The sequence below is a fragment of the Neomonachus schauinslandi genome, chromosome 7 (assembly GCF_002201575.2).
Source record: "Neomonachus schauinslandi chromosome 7, ASM220157v2, whole genome shotgun sequence".
Classification (NCBI taxonomy): Eukaryota; Metazoa; Chordata; class Mammalia; order Carnivora; family Phocidae; genus Neomonachus; species Neomonachus schauinslandi.
The window spans coordinates 29546573-29571149 of NC_058409.1; the positions used below are offsets into that span (position 1 = coordinate 29546573).

The window sequence follows — 24577 nt, forward strand, 5'->3', positions numbered from 1 at the left end:
CAAGATGCTTTTCGTATTTATTTAAAAAAGAAAAAAACCCAGAATGGATCAAAAAAAAAAAAAATAAAAAGGACACAAGTGCCCCGACACAAGACAGAAGATAGCTAGAAAAATATGCCTTAGGAAAGTTAGGGAGCCCTATTACCTTATTTTAAAGCTGTACCTAACAGCTATTTTTCCATTGATCTAGCTACTCCTGCCCTACCTCCCAACATGGCACAGCAAGGCCTTAGTTGAAGAATCCCTTATACATACAGGCTGGTATAGTAGTTCTCAATTAACTAGAATAGGATCCCATCCCCATATGATCTCATTCCAGGTCTATGGCTGACTACCTTCATTATTATGTTTAGAGACGGTTTCAGCTCTTGAAAATATGGCTACTAAAGCACAAAACATTGTTTTAATAATGATGAATAAATCATCTCCCCCCCCCCCCCCCGCCCTTTACATGCAGCTGAAAAATGACAAGAGTACTATGAACTTTGTATGGTTGAAATTCTCATTAAATGATCATTAGCTAACTGTCACTAAATTTACATATTAAAGAAATTATATATAGAATACTGCAAAAACACAGTAAAAGACTGAAGTTTGCCCATTTTTGCTCAGGAAGTCCCTTCACTCCCAAGCATCATATTTCGACTCCAAAGTTTATTGTTATTACTGTTTTTCCTCCTTTTGATCTTCCTTTTGTTCCCCAGTGCCAGAACTTCCAGAGCCTTCTCGCTCAGATGCCATCTGTTAAGAAAATATTTGAAAGCAACTCATTTAATGTTAAGGCTGACAGTTTGATAAACTATTGAGGAGGCATATCCAGCCTTTTCCACTCTCCCTCCCTCCTTGTACACTATTGGTGGCTTCTGTGCATCCCTCCCTTGACTGCTATCACCCTCCCTCCCAACGCGGAGTCAAGAAGGCAGGAAGAGTATTTCCAACTCCAATACCCCCAGTTCTATAAATGGCCATGTAGAGTGCCATCAGTGATGCAGTAATCAACAATTCCATTAAGATCAAGTTAGGGGTAAATTCATTGAGCAACATGCCCTTCAGCCCTTGTACCTTTTTGTATGCCATTTCGAAGAGCTTCAGTGATGCTTGCTGAAGGGAAGATGCTGCCTGCCTTATGTTTTCTCCTGTTTCACTGTCTTTGCGAGCCAGAAGTTCCCTCATTTTGGAAATCTCTTCTTTTAGCTTGTTGCACTTAAAAACAAAACCAAACTCTTTTTCTGGGTTTCTTATCCCTCATTTTGTGTAGCAGTAATACTCAGAAACATTAAGAAACAAATTCCTATCACTGGCAGAACTCATCAAATTTTATCTCTATTTCCTTATTTATAAAATGGCCCCAAATGAAAGTTTGTGTGAAAAATGGAAATAAAAAGCCTTTGAGAAACAAAAAATACCACTGAATTCCTATCAAGAAAAACTTCAGGGGCGGGGCACCTGGGTGGCTCAGTCGTTAAGCGTCTGCCTTCGGCTCAGGTCATGGTCCCAGAGTCCTGGGATCGAGCCCCGCATTGGGCTCCCTGCTCTGTGGGAGGCCTGCTTCTCCCTCTCTCACTCCCTCTGCTTGTGTTCCCTCTCTCCCTGTCTCTGTCAAATAAATAAATAAAATCTTTAAAAAAAAAAAAAAAAAACTTCAGGGGCACTTGGGTGGCTCAGTCGGTTAAGCATCTGCCTTTGGCTCAGGTTATGGTCCCAGGGTCCTGGGATTCAGCCACACATGGCGGGGGGGGGGAAAAATCCCTGCTCAGCAGGGAGTCTGCTTCTCCCTCTGATCTTCCCCACTGCTTGTGCTCTCAAATAAATAAATAAAATCTTAGAAAGAAAAAAAAAAACCCCACTTCATTGACATTGGTGACAATGCCTAATTTCATTAACTATTTTAAAAGAGCACTCACTTCATCAGCAGGCAATTGGTCCTTAAATTCTTCCATTTTTGTTTCTGTGTCATGAATGATTCCTTCAGCCATATTAACAGCTTCAACTCGTTCCTAAAAGAAATTAGAAATTTAGTATGAAGACTTCCCAATCAACCAGTTGGCTGAATGTCCCCATGGAGCTAGACAACATGCTAAGTGATGCATATAGTTACAAAGTTGAAACAAATTACTGTGGTCTCAAATAGTCTAGGAGGTCTATAAGGGATTTCAGCTGGATTGGAGCATGTAAGAATTCTGATACGGAAAGACTGAAAATAAGAAAGGCATTCCACACAAAAGTTATGAGCAAAGAGAGAGGAAGGACGGATTCATGTGTCAATGATACATGTCCAAACTCCCATCACCTCCCAGATGCAAGAGGCAGAAAGTAGTTACCTTCTTTCTCCGGTCTTCTTCAGCATACTTTTCTGCATTTTTAACCATATTTTCAATATCATCTTTGCTTAACCCACCAGAAGACTGGATCACAACTACAGTGAGAAAAAAAGGCATCTTGTTACTGTTCTTTGTTACTGTTATAAAATTACCTGCTTCTTATTCTATGGTATTAAGAAAAAGAATACACCTGTTCAGAGTAACCAATTTTGATATGTAATATACAGAAAAATACCCTGTTGTCCTATAGTAAAAAGAAGGAAACCAAGGGTCTGAAATAACACAGACCAACTGACTGGCCTGTCTACCAAAACTTCAATAATCCAGAAGCCCAGTGCTTGCCCATTTGGGGTAATAAACACCACACCTGTTAATGTGAATCTGCCAACCAAGGAGAAAAGGGACAAAGAGAACTCATCCTCCACTAAGACTGGGGGTAACCTAGAAGGTCTACTTCTCAAACAGAGGAACTTCACTGAGGTCCCTCGCCTCACTCTTAAAGTCTGATAAATAAGAGCACTTACTCTGCTGCTCACGTCCTGTACCCTTATCTTTGGCTGAAACATGTACAATCCCATTGGCATCAATGTCAAATGTAACTTCAATCTGAGGGACTCCACGAGGGGCTGGAGGAATTCCAATCTAAAATAAATACAGAGTTAAAGCTCCTCTCATAAGAGGTCCAGTGTTCTATTTCCAAACCTCTACAGTATTCTGGGTGAACAAGTAACTTGTTCCTTGGAGGAACAAAAAACAATTAAAATGGGGCGCCTGGGTGGCTCAGTCGTTAAGCGTCTGCCTTCGGCTCAGGTCATGATCCCAGGGTCCTGGGATCGAGTCCCACATCGGGCTCCCTGCTCGGCAGGAAGCCTGCTTCTCCCTCTCCCACTCCCCCTGCCTGTGTTCCTGCTCTATCTCGCTCTGTCAAATAAATAAAATCTTTAAAAAAAACCAAACAATTAAAATGTAAAAAAACACAAATCACAAGTTTATAGTAAGGGTAGTAATTTCATTGCTACCTGAAATAAAAAGGGCTCATGCCAGTAAAGGTTCACTACAGCAAGTAACCATAATGGCTTTATGTACCTGAGGACCCAGTGAATGAGAGGAAAAGTCTCCATCACTGTTCATCTCACCAAGAACCAATAAACAATGCTGAGTAGGAGCCAATATCAAAGGTCTTAAATAGTAATTGGGAATTTTTCTTAACATTCTTAACATTGTTATGAATATTTTCCTGGCTCTTGTATTTATCAGTTTCTTAATGAAATTCCTAAGGCATCAGAAACAAGCAAGACTTTCAGGTAAAAATTGAAGCCATGGGTATCCAGCTGCAGAATTTGTACACTGAACTAAGGTAACACAGACTAGGTCCCTGTGTTTTAGCAGTTTTTGGTAATATCATTAAGTATTAAAATATAGTCTAACTGCATATTAAAAGGAATGACAAGTACAATATCCAGAATTCCTGATACCTACCAAAGTAAACTGTCCAAGAAGTTTGTTGTCTCCAGCCATCTCTCTCTCACCCTGACACACTTTAATCTCCACTTGAGTCTGACCATCAGCAGCTGTAGAAAACACCTAGGGAGAAAGAAACTCCCCGGGTTGGCAGTCTGATTAGGCTACTTCCCTTTATACAAAGTGCAAGTCAAAGAAAGAAATTCCCATCTCAACACTTCAGAATCCCAACGCACATGGTGTTCAGAACAAAGGCTTATGTCTTTGCAGGGGACAAGAATAGGATTAGCAGTCAAAGGGTATACAATAGCTATTGTTTCAGCTAAACAAATGCACTATACAAAGATGCAGCATTAGCAAATACAGTGTCAAAAGACAGAGCTAAAAAACAGATCTTGAAACATGCTCATCTGAAGAAACAGGTCAGAGACATGTCATGGGAAGTCACCATAGTTCTCTTCAGAGCAATGTGTTGGCAATACATCACTGAAGAAACAGCAATATCCCTTTGGTATTAACAGTTGTTCAGAAAAACATCAAAATTGGGAAAGGCAGGAAGTAATTCTTAATCTAAGACTAAGTGAGCCCCTGTCGAAGTAGCCCTGCTTGGTATCTAAGGAACCCCATCATTCACCCACAAAACAAGTACACTCTCCTAATCTTGGCCAGGTTCTTTTTACTGTCTTTCAGAACAGAAGAGTACAGGGAATTTAGTCCCAAATGATGAGGCTTCTTTTGCGAAGTTATTTTAACCCCGTGGAGACTGCTGATACCCTACCGCCAATCATCACTGCTGGGTGACAGGTAAAGAGAACTTTTTCAGGAACAGTAACAAAAAGAGAGAACAAAACACAAGGTTCTTAGCACACACATTCAACTAGTATAGACTCCCAAGACAAAAAGTGAAGTTTTCCAGGAAAAGCTCACAAAAAGGGGTGCAATCATGTCCCTCACAGATCGTCGTATCTCTGTGACAACGGAGGAGTAGGTGATTCTTACCTGGCTTTTCTTGGTTGGAATAGTGGTGTTTCTGTTGATGAGTTTGGTAAAAACACCTCCCAGAGTCTCAATACCCAGAGACAGGGGAGTGACATCCAGGAGCAGCACATCTGTGACATCACCAGCTAACACACCTCCCTGAATGGCAGCTCCGATAGCCACAGCCTCATCAGGATTTACAGCTTTGCTTGGGGCTCGGCCAAAGAGATCCTGTACAGTCTGCTGAACCTGAACCATCAAAAAAGAAAAAAAAAAAAAAAAGGAGAGAGAACCTGTCACCATCTACTAAGGGAAACTACCCAAGAAGGGAAAAGTGTGTTCCAAAATCACAGCAAATCTCAGGACAAGCTGCTTCAGATCCAAGAATATTCACTCAAATTACTATTTCATATCTGAGTTTTCCTTAACGACCTAAATGTGTCAAGTGGGTAATACTCACTTTACTTATCATTCATAGCCCTTTTAAGATATGAGAAGAATCTGCCTAAGTTTTGTTACTGGATTTCCCATACAACACATTAAACTGGAAATAGAGGATAAAGGGGTGCTTGGATGGCACAGTTGGTTGAGCGCCAAACTCCTGATTTCCTCAGACTCTTGGTTTCGGCTCAGGTCATGACCTTGGGGTTCTGGGATCAGCTGCATTGGGCTCTACACTTGACACAGAGTCTGCTTGTCCCTCTCCCTCTGTTTCTCCCCCAGCTCACATGCTCACTCTCTCAAATAAACAAAATCTTATTTAAAAAAAAAAAGCAGTAGAGGGTGCATGGGGTGTTCGGGTGGCTCAGTTGGTTAAGCGCCTAACTCTTGATCTCAGCACAGGTCTTGAGCTCAGGATCATGAGTTCAAGCCCCATGTTGGGCTCCATGCTGAGCATGGAGTCTACTTAAAAAACCACCACCACCCCCCACCCAAAAAAAGAAGAAACAGAGGATGTAAGACACGAGGATTTAAATATAGTCCAACTCCTTCAGATCAACTAAAAACCAACTTAAAAGCAGCAGTACTTAATTCAATAATTCAACACTGGTGCTAATGTGAGGCATGTTCTTCCTGCTTATTTTACTAATAATGCTAGGAAAAAGTGCTACTTAAATAGCATCTGGGATAATTTGTTAGCCCAAAGATCTCTTCCTTGTCCAAAGCTGCTTTTTTCTCCACATTTATCTGTGCATATTCTCCTAAGCCCAGAAACCCCAAAGGAAAAATTACTATTAAAGCCCAAGAAAATTCTATTCAAGCTATACAACAAGAATTGCATCTTCAACAGGTTCTGTGCTCAGTCATTAGTTTTCCACACACCTGTCTTATCAGAATGATGTGTTGATAAATAAAATGCATCACTGCACAAATCTTTGTTGAAGAGATGCAGTTAGAAACCCCAAACACCATGGTGCAAAGACATTCTTATCCAAAATTGCCTCTAGAGCTAGACAGTACCAAGGTTTTAAGCCATCTCTGATCTCAAACAGTTTCATTCCTAAAAATACTCCCAAAAATTAAGTACAGGATCCTTCATGCTACCGCCCCAAAGACATTCTGCCCTTCCCAATCCTTTTCCTGATACCTCTTAATTTAAAAAAGAGGCTAAAAAAGAATTCTAGTGAGGGCACAAACTCATCCCCCTTTCAGGTCACTGTGGCAGGAACGCCACATATTCATGTCTCTACACAAACCATTTGTCCAGAGAGAACATTATGTGCTTGCCCTCTCTACTTTCCCATGCCAAGGATTCAATGGATCCATACCTTGGGCATCCTAGTCATGCCACCAACAAGAATCACTTCTCCGATGTCACTCTTGCTGACCTCTGCATCTTGCATGGCTTTTTGGCATGGGGCGATGGTTCTCCTGATTAGATCAGTGACAATCCCTTCAAACTGAGCCCGGGTCAGCTTCATATTCAAATGCTTGGGTCCAGAAGCATCCATCGTAAGATATGGCAAATTAATGTCAGTCTGCAAAGAAAGCAGGGAGAGCAATAGTGGTGAAGTTTCTTTATTATTTCAATTAAAATAAGACCATACTCCCACCATTAGGAAGACTTCCAAAGTTACAGGGAAAGTGAGACCCACTTTAAATGAACAGCCACCAAAGACCATTCAAGCTGTTCTCTTTCCAAAGGCAAAAAATTTAGAATGTGTTTGTTATTAACAATGAAGAATGTAGAGACGCCTAGGTGGCTCAGTCGGTTAAGTGTCTGCCTTTGGCTCAGGTCATGATCCCAGGGTCCTGGGATCGAGTCCCGCATCAGGATCCCTGCTCAGCTGAGAGCCTGCTTCTCCCTCTCCCTCTGCTGCTCTCCCTGCTTGTGCTCTCTCACTTTCTCTGTTAAATAAATAAAAATCCTCACATGGACACTGTATTAATGTAATTCTCTATGCTATAGTAGTTAATGACAATTTGGACAACTCCAGGACTCTCAACGCTCTGAAACCAGTTTGTGACCAAGTTTTGTCCCTTCTCTCTCAAATTCAACACAGCACCTCACACTCTAGTCCAAGTCCACAATAGCTTCCCAAGGTTCTCCCACTTTCCACTCAAGCTGCCTCTGCCACAGGACCCCTCCTAACCCATTAACAAATCTCTATTCCACTTCTGACAGAGCACTTTTCATAAGCCCCATCTGACCATATTACTGCCCCTAAATTAAGTTTTCACCGGGGTGCCTGGCTGGCTCAGGAGGCAACATGTGTCTCTTGATCTCAGGGTCATGAGTTTGAGCCCCATGTTGGGTGTAGAGATTACTCATAAAAAGTTTTCATTGGTTTATACTCACACTTTTCAGGACAGACCCAAATCCCAAATCTTTAATGCTTCTATTCTCATATTCCACTTTCCCTGCATGTCTGCTCTCAAACACACCAGCCCTTTCTCAGATCTTCACCCCAGAGCCTTGGATTTACTGGACCCTTTATCTTTCTCTGATCAACTCCTCTTTCAGAAGCTCTCCTTGTTAGGTCAAACACCTTTATCAGTTTTCTCTTACAATTATAAATCTAACTTTGCTCTTTTACCACATTAACAACTTTATTTTTTTAAAGATTTTATTTGCACACACAAGCAGGGGGAAAGGGAGAAGCAGACTCCCTGCTGAGCAGGGAGCCGGATGCGGGGCTCGATCCCAGGACCCTGGTTATCATGACCTAAGGCAAAGGCAGACAACCAACTGAGCCACCCATGCACCCCAATAACTTTAGAATACTATTTAAGACATATTCTAACCATGTATCAATTTAGGAATCTTCACAACTCTAAGGGAGAAAGCACTATTATCCTCATTTTAGAGCAACAAACAGAAATGTTAAATAATTTATTAAGGCCACACAGCTATTAAGTGATGAAAAAGGACTTGAATCCCAGCATTCTGTCTACAGAGCCACTCTTAACCTCTCACGAAACTTCTGGCTTGACAGTTATTAATATGATGTCCTAGTTAATATCTATCTCTTCGGGGTGCGTGGGTGGCTCAGTTGGTTGAGCATCCGACTCTTGATTTCGGCTCATGATCTTAGTCGTGGAATGGAGCCCTGCACTGGGCTTCGCGCTCAGCGGGGAATCTGCTTGGGTGGGATTCTCTCTCTCCCTCTGCCCCTCCACAACGTGCTCTCTAAAATAAATAAATCTTTAAAAAAAAAAACCAAAAAACTCTAAACCACACTGTAAACCCCATGAAGGTGACGTTTCAAGGAATTTATTCTACAGATTTATTTTTTAAAGATTTTATTTATTTATGTGAGAGAAAGAGAGAGAGAGATGGTGAGAGAGGGAACACAAGCAGGGAGATTAGGAGAGGGAGAAGCAGGCTTCCCGCTGAGCAGGGATCCCGATGCGGGGCTCAATCCCAGGACCCTGGGATCATGACCTGAGCCGAAGGCAGATGCGTAACGACTGAGCCACCCAGGCGCCCCTATTCTACAGATTTATAATTATACATGCACAAACATTAATGTGCAAGAATGCTCAACCCTTTACCAGCAAAATGCCAGAAAGCAATCCAAATGCCTATCAATAAGAACCACACTAAAAACAACCAACCTCACCTTCCAAAGCAGTGTCACGTATTCCAACTCTAATCCTAACCATCATATGTTGCAAAGTTCTGCCACTCTGTAATAGCAGGGACAAAGCAACACCATCATCATGGATGACTATATAACTTTGTCACTCCTCATAACTACTTTAAAAAACTTTAAAATCCAGGTCTGGGGGGGGGGGGCGGAAATCCAGGTATTCCCACACTGGATAACCCATTGTGTACGATCAAATTAACAACTAAAGTAGTCACAGGCTCTGGCTTTCCTGCTGCCACCTGAGATCCCAGAGACAGATCTCCGGCCTTCCATCTTGTTGCCTCTCTGACCCAGACCTAACACGCTTTATACAGTTCTATTCTTTGTGGTTAAGGCAAAGTGAAGCTTCACTTCTCGAGAAGAACTGGAACAACACAGGCTGAGCACTTCAACAGGTGCCAAGCAACTCTGATGCTAACAGAGAGAAATGTACACAAGTGTATATACCCCAGCCTTCAGCCAGGTTTCATGCTCACTTTCTGGACCGCTGATCCAAATAATTAAATGAGACAATATGAGACTCACCTGAAGGGCTGTCTGAAGTGAAGAGAGCAGCAGTTCTTAGAGGCTATTTCTAGGTTAGTGATTCTAATTTTGTACGCTAGTTACTAGTCTCGATCTTAAAATCAGTACCTTTAAATTAAGACAAATAAAATGTATTCAATGTCATTCAGATCTTATTTTTTGGCTCTGGTATGTAGAACCTCTTATTTGGGTGGTTAACAAATTCCAGCTCATCCTTAAAAAAGTAATGCTCCTTTGTTCATGAAAAGACTTTTACCCCAACCAGCAAAGTATAAAAAGATTAGATGGATATCACACCAATTAGAGCATGCTATTCAAATAAACTAAGGCTGAAAACATCAAGGCTGTTGGGATTTGTCCACATCCTACCTGCACAGATGAGGAGAGTTCACACTTAGCCTTCTCAGCAGCTTCCCGAACTCTCTGAAGTGCCATGTTGTCTTTGGTTAAATCAACCCCCGTCTACAAAATGAAAACACACAATACCCACATTAGCAAGGTGATGAACACTATTTCAAGATACAGTGATGATGTTTAACCAACATAAAACAGATCCATACCTTTATAAACAAGCATGAATCACTTACTGTCCTTAAAAATCTGTAAGGAAAAGAAACCTTATTCTGTAAAAGCTAGCTGTGCCTGAAGTCAGAGGGCTGAACCCAATCAGTTCTTTCCAGTTATTGGGTTCTGACTCAAAACAGGAGTTCCCAGAATTCCTTTGCCAATATTATACAGAGTATCATATCCTTTTTAATCTGTTTATTCCCAAGCTGAAGCTACGATAACCAAAATATTTCAGTCCACCTGTGGAACTGAAATGCAATTATTTCAGTGTTCTAGTCAATGTTCTATTAAGGACAAAAAATCATAAAGCAAACAGCCATCTGAACAAAGACATTCTCAACATCCCAATGTCTACATATTAACTATACTGGTAACCAACCTCTCTCTTGAACTCCTTCACAATGTGTCGTAGCAAGGCCTGGTCAAAGTCCTCACCACCTAAGAACGTATCTCCATTGGTGGACTTCACCTCAAATACACCTTTCTGAATTTCCAGAATAGAAATATCAAAAGTTCCACCACCTAAATCATATACAGCAATGCTAGAAAGAAAGAAAAGAAGACCTTAAAGAATAACACCTGCCGCAAAGGTATAAATTTTAATAACCAAACCAACATAAACTTATGATTCCCCTGAAGTATAAATAATGAAATTGGATTACTGCCTAAGTGGCAAGTATGTTAATACATAGCCCTAATACTTGTAAATACAGAGTTGAAATACGTTTTTAAAAGCAAAATTGACAGGACTCAATCACTTTTTTCTTTTTTAAGCAGTCTCCACGACCAACTTGGGCTTGAACTCACAATCCTGAGATCAAGAGTTGCATGGTCTACCGACTCGGCCAGCTAGATGCCCCCAACCACTCTTTTGAATAAATACTTGCCAATATGCATACCAAGGTAAAAAAAAAAAAAAAAAAAAAAGACCACAGCCCAGTACTTTCATGGTTCCATGAACTGAGTCTCACAAATCTGGGTGGAGTTTACTGCACAAACTTACATTTTGTCTTCTGATTTGTCTAGACCATAGGCCAGAGCAGCAGCTGTGGGTTCATTAATTACCCGAAGCACATTTAGTCCAGATATCTGGCCAGCATCCTTAGTGGCCTAAAAGAAAAGAAAAAAGCATTTTCCACCCTGTGTCCCAAGTACCATTAATTTCCTGAATGAGAACACCAACCGAACTCACCTGTCTCTGAGAGTCATTGAAATAAGCCGGAACAGTGATCACAGCATTTTTTGCTGTATGCCCCAAGTAATTTTCTGGAAAAGAATTAAAGAATGAAAAATAATCATGCCACTCTGTCAGATGAAATAATTAACAGAATTACTCACGTAGGCTAAGAACATGTGTCATCCTCTTAGAGTCACAGACAACACTCATCAGTTTCTTCGCATGTGACCTAACACACAGAGAGACCTTGTAGAAAACACTCCAATTAAAGATAGTGGTTGAAAACCCAAGGTCTCACGTTTAACATTATAGTGACGATGCACCAGGTATGACGACCTATTCTTAGACTTAAAACAGCCACTAGTTTCTCCAAATGGGAAGTTTTAAGTTTTGCTTAACAGAGCCCAAAGATTAATATGTAGTCTTTCAGCTTCAGTATAGAATACCACCCCTCTATATTGGAAAAGATAAACCATCATTAGGAAAAGTATGAAGATAAATCATTATGTAGGGAATGTGTGAGGAGTTAAGAGTTTTGCCATTTCTAGGTTTTCTGTATAGGACCCACCACAGACTCATCCAAGGGACACCGGGGTATGTAAGTGAGGAACCATCCAGTTTTTCAAACTTTCCCAGATAGGAACTAAAACTTTCTCACCTGCAGTCTCTTTCATCTTCATCAACACGAATGCTCCAATCTGACTTGGAGAATAGAGTTTTCCATGAGCTTCAACCCAGGCATCTCCATTAGAGGCACGGACAATTTTAAAGGGCACATTTTTACTGAAACACACAAAAATTATGTTTGAAAAAATGTGCCCGTGCAACCTACCATACACCACGAATGTCCATCCTCCATCCCAAGAGATACGTGGCCAACAAATGAAAACTTCAGGAATCCATTTAATGAAAAGCTTTAGAAACCAATCACTAACATGTAAAAACATCCTGGTGAAACCTGAACATTCTTTACTTCCTGAACAAAAGATTTATGCCCCTGCTTTAGCAATGCTTAGCAAGTTACCAATGACCTAGCAAGTCCATTACCGGAGAGAAATGAAAACATAGATCCTTATAAAAGCCTGTACACAAGTGTTTATGGCAGTATTCTTTCTTTCAAGTTAATTTTAGTAATCTCTACACCCAACACGGAGTTTGAACCCAAGACCCTGAGAGATCAAGAGTCGTATGTTGTTTTGACTGAGCTAGCCAGGCACCCTATGGCTGTACTCTTAACAGCCCCCAGATGCCCATTAACTGACAAATGAATAAACAGAATGTAGTATATGGTTGACCCTAAACATGAGTTCTAAATGCACTGGTTCATTTATATGCAGATATTTTTGGGTAAATACAATGCTACAAAGATATTTTCTGTTCCTTATGACTTTTTTGTTTTTACTCTAATGTACTTTATAACATACAAAATGGGTGTTAATTGACTGCATATGTCATCAGTAAGGTTTCTGGTCAACAGTAGGCTATCAGTAGCTAAATTTCTGGGTAGTCAAAATTTATACACAGATGTTCAACTGAATGAAGCGAGGCTCGGCACCACAATCCCATGTTGTTTAAGGGTCAACAGCATATCCATACAATGAATGTTATCTGGCCATAAAAAGGAATGAAGTACGATAATGTTTTAACACGGACAAACTCTGAAAACCTAGCTGATCAGCACATGATGGGGCCTATGCCACCATCTACCTTGTAAGTTTAACACCAATTTACATGGTCCATAAAAGACTAGCTAAATCTTCCCGTCATGTCAGGACATAGCAAAGACCTATTATGTGAAGACAGAAGAATGTTTTTTTGAAGGAAATACCCTTTCGGTAGGGGCAGGACATGCCCCCATGGACAACGTATAAAATTACTAAGGTAAGATGCTGTAAGAATCTTGCCGAAAAGATTCTTTTGCGTGGTCTCTGGAAGTAACTATGCTTTTCCTATTACTCACATATCTTTCTGTACTTCAGAGTCATCATATCGCCGGCCAATGAGACGCTTGGTGGCATAGAATGTGTTGTTTGGGTTGGTGACAGCCTGTCGCTTGGCCGGCATGCCAACAAGTCGCTCACCATCTGCTGTAAAGGCCACAACTGAAGGGGTGGTTCTGGCACCTTCAGCATTCTCTAGCACCTAAAACTCCCAAAGTAAAACAGAGAATGAGGTTCCAGTCACCACCACCAGTCTTTTTTATCAATCATTTTAAGACACAAAACAGCCGCCGTTATCACAAAACAAATGCTCAAGAACAGTACTAATGGGCATGCTTTTCTGCTCTGTGAATGCTGACATAGTAACTACTATTGGAGGTACACGTTTCAAGTATTTTTATTACTTTTTTTTTTTTTTTAAAGATTTTATTTATTTATTTGCGAGAGAGAGAATGAGAGACAGAGAGCATGAGAGGGAGGAGGGTCAGAGGGAGAAGCAGACTCCCTGTTGAGCAGGGAGCCCGATGCGGGACTTGATCCCGGGACTCCAGGATCATGACCTGAGCCGAAGGCGGTCGCTTAACCAACTGAGCCACCCAGGCGCCCTTTTTATTACTTTTTAAAAAAGGTTTTATTTATTTGAGAGAGAGATACACACACACACACAGCTGACGGCAGAACCGACGTGGGGCTCGATCTCACAACCCTGACACCATGACCTGAGCTGAAATCAAGAGTTGGACACTTAACCAACTGAGTCACCCAGGCGCCCCTAAAGTATTTTTAGTCCTTCACTTTGAAACAAGTTATAACTAAAAACAAAACAAAAAAATGGAAAAATAAATATAAATCAGATCTTTCATACTAAGATACTGGAACAAGGTACTCTTTCCACCGGAATGGGAAATTAAGTCTACTTCTAGGGGCGCCTGGGTGGCTCAGTTGGTTAAGTGTCTGCCTTCTGCTCAGGTCATGATCCCAGGGTCCTGGGGTTAAGTCCCGCATCGGGCTCCTTGCTCAGCAGGAGCCTGCTGCTCCCCCTGCTTGTGCTTAAAAAAAAAAAAAAAAAAAAAAAAAAGTCCTTTATCTAAGCCAAAGGGCACAGAATTCCAGATTGGGTACTAACTACTACTATATGATCCAGAGCTTCCAAACATGCTCACCTTTGCTTGTTTACCTTCCATAACTGCCACACAGGAGTTCGTAGTACCCAAATCAATACCAACAACTGCTCCCTTGATTGCTTCTGAGCTGAAAGACATTTAAAATAATGCTATAGTTAATGTTACCTTAATAGTGGTCTCCAGAACCGTTGCAGGAATACATAAGAATACTTATGCGTAAGTAGTTGTGCATTAAATAACCTATAAATTAAAAGAATGTGTCCCTTTCTCCTTCATGGAAGAGTTAATCACAAGTTTAGAGACCACCACTCTAGGGTTTAATATTTATTCTCTCTCAAAGGAAACGAAGTACGAAGTTACACTTACGCATAGTCCCGTCTTGAAACAATTCTAAAAGCCTCATGACTAAGGCCATTCCACCCATCCTAAAAAAAAAAAAAAAAAATGCATCAACAAACATGAAAACTTGAGCTCGTTCCCAGCATTCTTCTGAAGAACACAAAGTCTGAACTTTCATTCTGGTAACCGTATACTGAAAAGATGGAAGTCCTATATATCAGACGTATCGTGGTACTTAAATAGAAGACAAATTTAATTGAATACGAATTTTCGAAGATGGAAAAAAAAAAAAACATTTAAAAGTGTCTTTGATTACATCATGACAGAGTTTCTCAACCTTAGCACTACTGATTTTTGAACCAAATCTTTGTTGTGGCAGGCTGTTCTGAGCATTGTAGGATGTTTAACAGCATCCTCAGCCTCCAGTGTCAGAAGCCAGTAGGCCCCCCAAATTGTAACAAATTATCTCCAGACATTACCAGATATCCCCTTGGGAGGCAAAATTGTTCCCAGTTGAGAATCACTGCCTTACAAAATACTACTTGGACACTTCTTAATTTCATACTCAGCAGCAGTGTACAGGTATCTAAACCTTACTAGGCTGTGCTCGCAGCTGCAAATCTAAATCGTTCAGAGACAATTCCCAACCTAGCCAAGCTAACACCTTAAGGGAACCAGGAATGGAAATCTTGGGCAGTCAGTTTAGAAAAAAAATTTTGGGAGTGGCCTCAAACCAGGATTAAACCTAATCTCAGGATACTTCCAAGCCTTCTTTTTAACCCCATGTTGAGTGCAGAGGGACACCAGGTCCTGTTCTCCAAAGACATGTTCGGTCTTACACGATAATGAGCAACTAACTCCATAGCCATTTTCTGATCTGCTTATTTTTTCTGAAATAACAAGAAAGGACAATCTTACGCGAAAGATTCCTGGGGAACTACAGACAAATGTTCTTGGCTTTCACTTTACGAAGATACTTTCCTTCTTTCTTTTCATCATAATAACGAGGTCTTCGCGCGCACACTATTTTAGAGGAGAACAATCGCCCTACGACTTGTAGATTTAAGTGAAACCTACAATAGCGGTTCCCTCCCAACTAAAACTGCGTTCCTCGCCCCCCAAGGCCAAAACCGTGCCATCAGCCACGGAACAGATTATCAGGACCACTATCCGCTACTTCCTAGAATAAAACTATACGCTCTTAAGAGGTGTGACTCAGCAGAGTCCGAGACATGGACGCAAAACCCTGAGTTAGGCCTTGCAACGGCAGCTCTGATTAATGAAGGCTAGTTATCCTCTTCCCAACCTGATCTGTGCCGGCGAATTCTGTGTCTGAAGGGCGAGGCCCGCCGCACGAGGTCAAGGCCGTGAGCCCCTCGAAGACCCAGCCGTTCCTTACCTTGTGGCGGGCGGCTGTGGGGCCCCGGGACGTTGCGGCGCCGACAAGACGAGCTGCCGCGGCTCGGCTAGCACTTATCATGGCGGTTAGATGGTAGAACTACGAAGCGGCAAACGCGCTCGGCGGCCAGGAGCTGCGCAGCGCGGCTGTAGTAGCGCTTCTGGAAACCTCCAACCACGTGGGGTGGCGGGCGGGGGTTAGTTGCTGCGACCTGGAGGACCACTCTTCCGCTGAGGCGCCGCCCGCGCTGCCTGACCAGAGACTACCTGACAGCCACTCCCGGAGTTAGGACATATAGCTAATAGGCATCGCAGCATGATGGCCGGAAAAAGCGTGTCCTTTCGTTCCGGCTGCAACAAGACTGAACTCAGTGAGTGGAGACGGGGCTAAGAGAGGTATAAAGGCATCATTTACGACAGCCCCGGTCCTCGGAGGCAGGAAAGACTCAAGGTCGCACGGATAAATCACGAACCGATTACAGTGTCCTTGCGTCAGGTGCGTGAGAGGAGGGGCCTGCTGCGCCTGCGCAGCTGGCATCCTGTTGCGCGCCTAAGGCGCATGTGCGCAGGGAGCGGCGGAAACCGGGGGTGGAATCTAACTACAGCACTCATTGGATGCCCCAGCTCACGTGAGTTTGGCCCGTGTTGTAGCCCGGGGCGCGCCCCAGCGCGTGCACCACCCACGAGCGTTGACGTTTTCCTCGCTCCAATTTCTGGAGAAGGGCGCCATCTTACTCTGGGCCTTTGTTCAATGAAAATTCCTGGCTCAGAATGTTTGTTGCTCTGCTCTGTCTGTTGTTCGTCATTTGGTTGCCTTTTGCGGTAATTTGAACTGCACCTGGATGTGCAGACCTCAGACTAATTCATGCTGTTTACCACAGGGATCTCTGGGTTATAACTACTAGAGCAGTCTTTCCTTCATACAGTGTGTTGGGTTGAGTTAGGCTAATTATCGTGCAGACCCTCAAGAGAAAGAGATACTTGAGGCTTTTAGCCACCCCCGCCGCCGCTGTGCTGGGCCTCACTGAAGCTCCTCCGGCCCATCTCAAACCTTGTGTCGCTTTCCGGGGGCGGAGGCTGTGTGACCACTTTCGGTTTTTCAAAGAGAATTTGCTGATGAAACAAATATGTACTGGAGTGCCTACCATGTGTCAGACACGATTTTAAGTGTTGGGAATATAGTGAAAGCAAAGCGTGAATTCACTGATGAGATGACAGTGAGATTGTGCTTGATTTTGAAGGTGAAGCAACTTGTCCTTAAAGTGCTGTTTTGAAAGAGATGCTCCCCTCTTCAGTGATCACGACTGTGTGAAGAATTCTGAAGGAAATGTCGGGGGAAGTTTGGGAGGGAAAGAAGGTAACTAAAGAGTTTACATTGTGAGGGGGATGGAAGTGGGAGTAAGAAAATAAACAGAAATGTTAAACATAACATTGGTTGTAGGTGAAACAGTCTAAAAAAAAGTCACCCCACACTCTTACCTAAGTAAGTCTTACCTCTTATGTTATTATTCTTACTAGTTTGCTTAATACTCTTTCGTTTCTCTTGTTTTTTAATTCCCTCAGAGGTAGACTTTAATGAGGCCATCAAAGTTACAGGCCAATGACCCCTATTTGTAGAGATTTATATTTTAAAACAACATACTGATGGAAAAGAACACAGAGAGGAACGGCAAATAGTATTAAACGTTGAAGCAAAGTAGAAATGGATAATTTTACTTTTTTTTTTTTTTTTGAGGAACGAGAATTTAATGTCGGGGAAGGAGGATGCTTAGGGTGCAGCCTCTGGCAGGGGGACCCCCTGGCCCTGGTCTTGGGCCAGCAGACGCAGAAGCAGGGAGTGCAGGGCCCGACAGAAAGGTGTGTAGCCCAGGCGGCTCAGATGCAGGTAATCATACATGTCATGGTGACTTATGGTACCGTCTGAGTGCACAAAGCCGGGGTCGGCATCCAGGAAGTGGGCCCGTGGGTGGCCAGCCAGTGCTGCTCGGACCAGCTCGTTCACCCGTCGGTTTTTCTCACGAAGTGGGTTAGGGTGCTGGCCCCTCGGAAGCAGGCCCATGTGTTGTGTATGACAGGGAGGGAGGAGTTGGAGTGGAATAATTGGCGTACCTATAGTCTCCTCAGTTCCTTCTTTTCTCAACTGGTTCTCTTAAGAGGTTGGGTTTTTTTTTTCCTTGTTGTATACACCTGAAATCCACAAAGTATTAGTCAAAAGAAACCTGGAATCAAATCGTGTTAGCTACAGGGTGTCTGAGACCATTATTCTGTGGATGATAGAGGTTCCTGGTTGTTTTCCCCAAGAGCTTGGCAAATACTCGCCATGACCACAAGGGGGATGTGGTGAGCTCCAGATAATTCAAAGCTGGAGCCTGAGAATGGGGCTGTATTGTATTTGCCAGTGTGAAGGACAGGTTTCTGGCTGCTTTGCAAATTAACATGGCCTACAGCCTGAAGGCTTGAAGAAATGAGCCTGAGTCTAAAAAGAAATAGGGTGCAAATGAATAAGAATGGACAGTTAGATCCACAGCCAGGTGGTATGATTCTTCACCATACGGCACAGTACTGTATTTCATTTCTCTGTTGTCATCTCAGTATCACACTGGAAAGGAAAAGGAGCCGGTACATAATTTACATGTGGGTAAATGTTTACCAGACAGAATAGGCAGCTATCCAATATCTGTGCATACTATATCTTAAATTATATTCTAATTGGTATGTTAGCATATTTGAAGACTGGAAACTAGTTTCAATTTGTATTTATTTTTGTATTTTTAAATTTAAATTCAATTAACACATGATGTATTATTTATTTCAGGGGTACAGGTCTGTGACTAGTTTCAATTTTTAAGTATTTAACTCCCAGCAATTAATAGGAATTGTTATTAGATAGTAATCACTAATGCTTGTTAAATGTTTACTTGAATGCCACATACTATCCTAAATGCTTTATATACATTGTGTAATGCACCCTTCCCACAGTGGTTTCAAGTAAAATACTATCAATATTCCCATTTTGCAGATGGGGAAACTGAGGTTTAGAGTGGCTGATGTGTTATATGGCTCACATAACAATTGAATGGTAAAGCCAGAATTTGGAGCTTTGCTGTGAACCAGTAGGCCCAGCTGCCAAAATGGGTCTCATCTTTTACCTCCACGTATATAGAGAAGTTGAGTTTTATAATACTGGCCTAATTCATTATTAACAGCAGTTATTTTAAGCAGTGGAATAAAAGAGGAATACTTAAAGAAATTTTTATGTTTAGTTTGCAGTTTATTGATTGAACTATAAAGTTCAATCTGTAATAGAACTCATAGAAGCAAGTTTATATTTTAAAGCAAAGTGTCTTTAAACTGGTGACTCAGATGATGTTTTATTCACTTTTCCCAAAGATGAATATCCTGCTGTGACACCTTCCATCTTCATGAAATAAAAATGTGGCATGCTTTTGTCACTTTTGTTCTCCTTAGAATTTTTTGTTCACTTTTGTTCTCCTTAGAATTTTTTGTTCACTTTTGTTCTCCTTGGAATTTTTCATGTACCTGCAGATTTCAGGCGCCAGTTCCCACTTTTCCATGTTGGCATTAGCTACACTATATTGGAGTATATTACATGTTGTCACTCCACTCAAGTTTGATTCAACAGAGCCTGCCCCAGTGAAGTGTAGGAAGTATTATGTCAGGTAATGTCTCTGTCCCCACGGGTGGTGACAATTCGTAGGTTTCATTTTATTTCGAATGCCTGGGTAACCTACCAACCTGCCCTCCTTCCAAAAAGAGAAGAGAGAAATAGAGGATGACCCTGAAAGAAAAGTAAGGCAGCAGTAAATCAAAATCAGATGTACTTTCATTAGATAGGACATTTACATTCCATTGATACTGAAGTCTCATTGCACAGGGTAAAAATCAGTCAACCTCATTCTGGATTTTCATTCAGCTTTGGAAAACAGTTGGCTTTTGGATAGATGAAGGACCAATGTATGAAGTCCCTATCTGGGGTGGGGGTGGGGGGAAGAGCCGACAGAAGCAGAAATTTGCCCTTCATGAAGATCAATTTAATAGTTAATTTTTAAGGAAATAGGAGCCTTTTCTGAATTTTCTAGTTTAAAGGGCCAGAATTTTAATTTATTCTTAATTATCATGGTATAGTAGAAGGAACCCTGAGCTAGAAGTTGAATCTGAACATGGGTTCTAGAAACACAGAAAGGACCTTAAGATACCATTTAAAGTCTAACCTTTCATTTAATAGATGAAGAACAGAAAGAATAAGTGAGTTGCCTGAAGTCACAGGGACAATCTTAGCTTCGGCTCTATAGCCTCCCTTTTTACTTGATATGCTTTTTAGAAATCACCCACATGAGGGGCACCTGGGTGGCTCAGTCGGTTAAACATCTAGCTTTTGGTTTTAGCTCATATCATGATCTCATGGTTGTGAGATCCGACTCTGTGCTGGGCATGGAACCTGCTTAAGATTCTCTCTATCCCTCTGTCCCTCTCCCCCCAGTCACCCCTATGATTTCAAATTAAATGTTCAATCAGTACAGGCCCTTTTTCAAATGCTCGCAGACAACTCTGGCTCATACATTCTCATATCTCATCCTCAATTCCTTGAAGTACATAATTAGTGAAATTACATACACTATTTTTTCCTTTTGCCTGGATTACAGGCTCTCTATGTGAGGGGCTATTGGTTCCCTACCCCTGCTCCCCAGCCATCAGGAGACGAGGTGCTCAGGTTTCCTTAGGTGATGAAGGTTTCACTGAAACCTAGTTGGGGGGAGTATAGGCATTGTTTGAATATCCATAGAGCCAGAGTTCTGGAAGAACAAGGAGGGTGTCCTCCTTTGGTCAGGCCCCAGCAGGACCTAACCTATAGCAAACATTTATTGGTCTTCACTTCAGAAACGGGCTTCTGATGTTCCCATCTGCACTGATTCTGCCCTTTCCGTAGCTCAGCTTCTTTATGCCTGCTTTTTCCATTGTGCTAGTTCCCAAACTTCAGAAGGCATCAGACTGGGAAGCTGTAAGCATTCCACTCCTAGAGATTCAGGTCCTGTAGGTCTGAGGTAGCTCCTGGAATCTGCGTGTTTAGGTTCCACAGGAGATTCTGATGGCGGTAGGGTGGGGTTTAAGGACCACACCCCAGGCACCATGGTGTCCTCTGGTCTCCAAACTTTTGTGTCACACATTCCTATTAGAAAAATATTTGAGGGGCAACTGGGTGGCTCAGTCAGCTAAGCGTCTGCCCTTCGGCTCAGGTCATGATCCCAGGGTTCTGCTCAGCAGGGAGCCTGCTTCTTCCTCTTCCTCTCCCTGCTGCTCCCCCTGCTTGTGCTCTCTCTGTCAGATTAATAAATAAATTCTTTAAAAAATATATTTGAGCACACGCTTCCATTATGTATATACTTATGTCTTTGTAAACGTACACGTCTATAATACTATTATGTTAAACATATATCAAATAGAAAATAAAAGTAGAAAAGAAAAAAAATATAAATACATGTGAATTTTTTCTTCCTGTACCCCAATGAATCCCTGGGGCTGCTTGCACCACCCTGGCTACCTTTCCACGTGGCTTGAACTACACCATTCGTAGAGAGTACCTTTGTTGTGCAAAGGCACGGAAAAGTGCCCAATTGTCTCAAGGGTCACTGGGTCTGTTCATAGACCTTTGATTTAGGTGCCAATTCTTTCTTTTATTTAATCAGCAGTTGAGGTGGGGTGGGGGTGGTGGATGTGTGTGGGACATGATGTGAAACAAGCTGGTTTACCTGGGAGGAGCCCTGTGACCTTTCTTTAGGGGAAAGGGGAATCTGTGAACATGGTAGCTGCTATGAACTGTTTCTGAGCCTGGCAAAGTGCAAAGCTAACTCTCAGAGGCTGTGGATGCTGCTGCTGTGGGCATACGCTCTCTGCATCTTTGTGTGGCTTCCTAGAAGGAAGTTGGCTCTGCCCTGGGCTGTTGTGTATGTGTGTTTGTGTGTATGGTGCTTGCCCACTTCTCTCTTGGTCCATTTATAGCATGACTCCCTGGCTTGAGTTTGGGAGGTGGCTTTCAGGATTACAGGCAGCCACCAGAACACCAGTGCCTCAAGCTCTTGGAGAACGGCACCTGGATTTGAGTAGTCAAGCATCTACAGGCAGCTTAATGAAGAGTATTAACTGAGTCTCTGAGCTCAAATGTAGTTGTTCGGTGTGCATCTCCTCTGCTCTTGGATACACTCCCAGTGGCCAAAGAGGCTTTACTTTAATTGATATATTTGTGGTTCTTTGATACTGGTCTCTTACCCTAGGGCACCATTTTGTGTGAAGAGCATCATTTCCATGAGTTAGAACAACTGCATTGGGACGAACAGACATAAGGTGGTATTAGACCTGGACAAATCCAAAGTTAGAACTGGACAAATCCCAGACACAGTTCAACAATGAAGTAGCTTAATAACTATTAAAGTTGGGGGCACCTGGGTGGCTTAGTGCTCAGGCATCTGCCTTTGGCTCAGGTCATGGTCCCAGGGTCCTGGGATCGAGCCCCACATCGGGCTCCCTGCTCCGCGGGAAGCCTGCTTCTCCCTCTCCCACTCCCCCTGCTTGTGTTCCCTCTCTCGCTGGTCTCTCTCTGTCAAATAAATAAATAAAATCTTTAAAAAAACCCCCAAAACTATTAAAGTTGGAAATGGGTTCCCCACATTCCTTTTTTCCAAGTAATTTTCTTACCCCTTCTTGGAGACTCTTCACGTTTTCAGCTTGCTTCTGTTGCCTCAGGGATTTGAGTGCTGGTGTTCTCTACTCTCAGAGGCCAGGAAGGGTGGAACACTGTTGAGAGATCTCTGCAGAGGAGAGAGGGACGGGGTACTTCTTGCATTCAGGGCAGTTAGCAGCCATGTATATGTCTCTATTTCCTGCTGATGGGGATCTTTGTTTAGAATTTCATTGTTTTTCACTCACTTTATACTATAGAAAATCCTCAAGCTAGAAACACCATTTTCCCCTTCACTTTGCCTTTTTCCTGTCAGCATGTATGCTTACCATTTTTTTATTTTCTGCTCTTTATGCTTATCTTGTCTAAAGATACCTGCTTGTCAACCTGGTCCCATATACTTGTCATTTTTAATGGGTATCTATATAATCTTATTCTTTCTTGAGATTCATAAGTTTATTCCACTGAATCCTTTGTGCTCCCACTTTTTTGCAGGGTGTGGGGGGAGATTTGCTACACTTCTAAAATATCTCTGAAAACAAGCTGTGTTTCAGAACCTGCACCAACATTTGCTTTTTTTCACTTTGAGAGTGCAGGCAGATAGCCACTGGGCACACCAAGGTGTTGAATTCTCTTCTCTGAAGTCCATGGCTGTAGGTCTGGCTGGACTATTGAGACTTCTCACCAAATCTCAGCAAGTGATCTCAGACACCAAACTGGGCAAAAATTAGGCTGACAGACTGCTTGATATTTCCAAAGAGTCATTTAGGTTCTGTCTATTACTGCAGTGTTCAAAATGTAGACATAGTTCAGTGCTGTGATTAAAGTGACTTTCACCGTTAGCCTCTTTGTTCCTGTAAGATATAGTGGTGAGCTATGGCCAGTTCATCATTTGGGGGTGTGATGGTTAGCTAAAGCTATTTTTCTCCGAAGGGCCGGTTATTTTTTTTAGTTTCTCTTCAAAACTTCAGCTTTAGTAGGAAGGAGCCATAAATTCTGTGACATAGCTGCCTCTTTATCTGTCTTGGGAGTTATAGACTGCACACATAAGACAATTCATGTACCTCTGCATAATGAGGTAAGTTTTATAAATCATAAATCTTCACTTAACATGCAGGTGGTGTTGGGTGCCAGGTTTAGAAAAACTGATGTAGTTGCCAAGTTCATGAATGTCCTAAATCATTCATGCTAAGGTAGCCCAGAATCATGCTGTCCTCTGAGGGAGACCAAATTTCAAGGTGGTTGTTAAACACAAAAATGTGAGGCTCGATGATTGTATTTCAAAATCAAATGCACTTTTTATTGGAAGGGTAAAACCAGATTACCTTTCTTTTTTTAGTTGAAGTCAGTTTTCTAAGATCCTCCCTTCACTCTCAAAAAATCTGTCAATAATAATATCTTTTCTTCCCTGATTCCTGAATTCTATCAGAAAAACATCGCAAAAACATTCCCTGTTGATTTGCAATCCAGATCTTTAATGTGCTGAAAATGAGATTCAGATGTTTCAATAAATCTTCAGACACATTATTAGGAACAAACTCTCTGAAGTTCTGTGGGGGTGTTTTCTTCTTGTGCTGTGTTTCACATGAAGTTACCGTGGATGGTAGGCAAGCATAGCCCTCTTTCACACTGGCTTTGTCTTCAGGGCCAAAGATGGGGAAGGAGTAGGGCCTAAAGAGAGAGGAGCGCCTGGGTGGCTCAGCTGGTTAAGTGTCTCCCTTCGGCTCAGGTCATGATCCCGGCGTCCTGGGATCGAGCCCTGAGTCAAACTCCTTGCTCAGCAGGGAGTCTGCTTCTCCCTCTCCCTCTGCTGCTCCCCCTGGTTGTGCTCTTTCTCTCTCTCTCTGTCAAATAAATAAATGGAAACTTAAAAAAAAAAAAAGATGTCTTCAAAGAGAAAAATGAAGTTTGGTCTCAGGTTATTAGGTTCTCTACAGGTAGTTAAGTGTCCATATCCCT

The 24577-nt window shown here is 42.2% G+C and overlaps 2 protein-coding genes and 1 non-coding gene across 3 annotated transcripts in view; 1 reads left to right on the top strand and 2 right to left on the bottom strand.

Annotated features, from left to right (window-relative positions):
• Positions 1 to 634: 634 nt before the first annotated feature.
• HSPA9 (heat shock protein family A (Hsp70) member 9) lies at positions 635 to 16152 on the bottom strand. Its single transcript, XM_021701760.2, has 17 exons — positions 15926 to 16152; positions 14554 to 14612; positions 14227 to 14314; positions 13084 to 13265; positions 11782 to 11906; positions 11139 to 11212; positions 10950 to 11056; positions 10326 to 10488; positions 9749 to 9841; positions 6530 to 6739; positions 4782 to 5009; positions 3801 to 3905; positions 2846 to 2963; positions 2322 to 2416; positions 1905 to 1997; positions 1063 to 1203; positions 635 to 741 (listed from the first exon to the last, which is right to left on the bottom strand). Exons 1-17 carry the CDS (start codon positions 16004 to 16006, stop codon positions 664 to 666), a joined length of 2040 nt encoding a protein of 679 aa, XP_021557435.1. The 5' UTR covers positions 16007 to 16152; the 3' UTR covers positions 635 to 663.
• On the bottom strand, positions 6056 to 6130 carry LOC123325424. Its single transcript, XR_006540428.1, has one exon. It is a non-coding gene; the product is annotated as a small nucleolar RNA SNORD63 (small nucleolar RNA).
• Positions 16153 to 16504: 352 nt separating the features above from the next.
• Positions 16505 to 24577, top strand: part of CTNNA1 (catenin alpha 1) — a 310525-nt gene continuing 302452 nt past the window's right edge. Inside the window, exon 1 of the mRNA XM_021701882.1 lies at positions 16505 to 16553. The gene's annotated coding sequence lies outside the window, so the exon portion shown is untranslated. The remainder of the gene's footprint in view (positions 16554 to 24577) is intronic.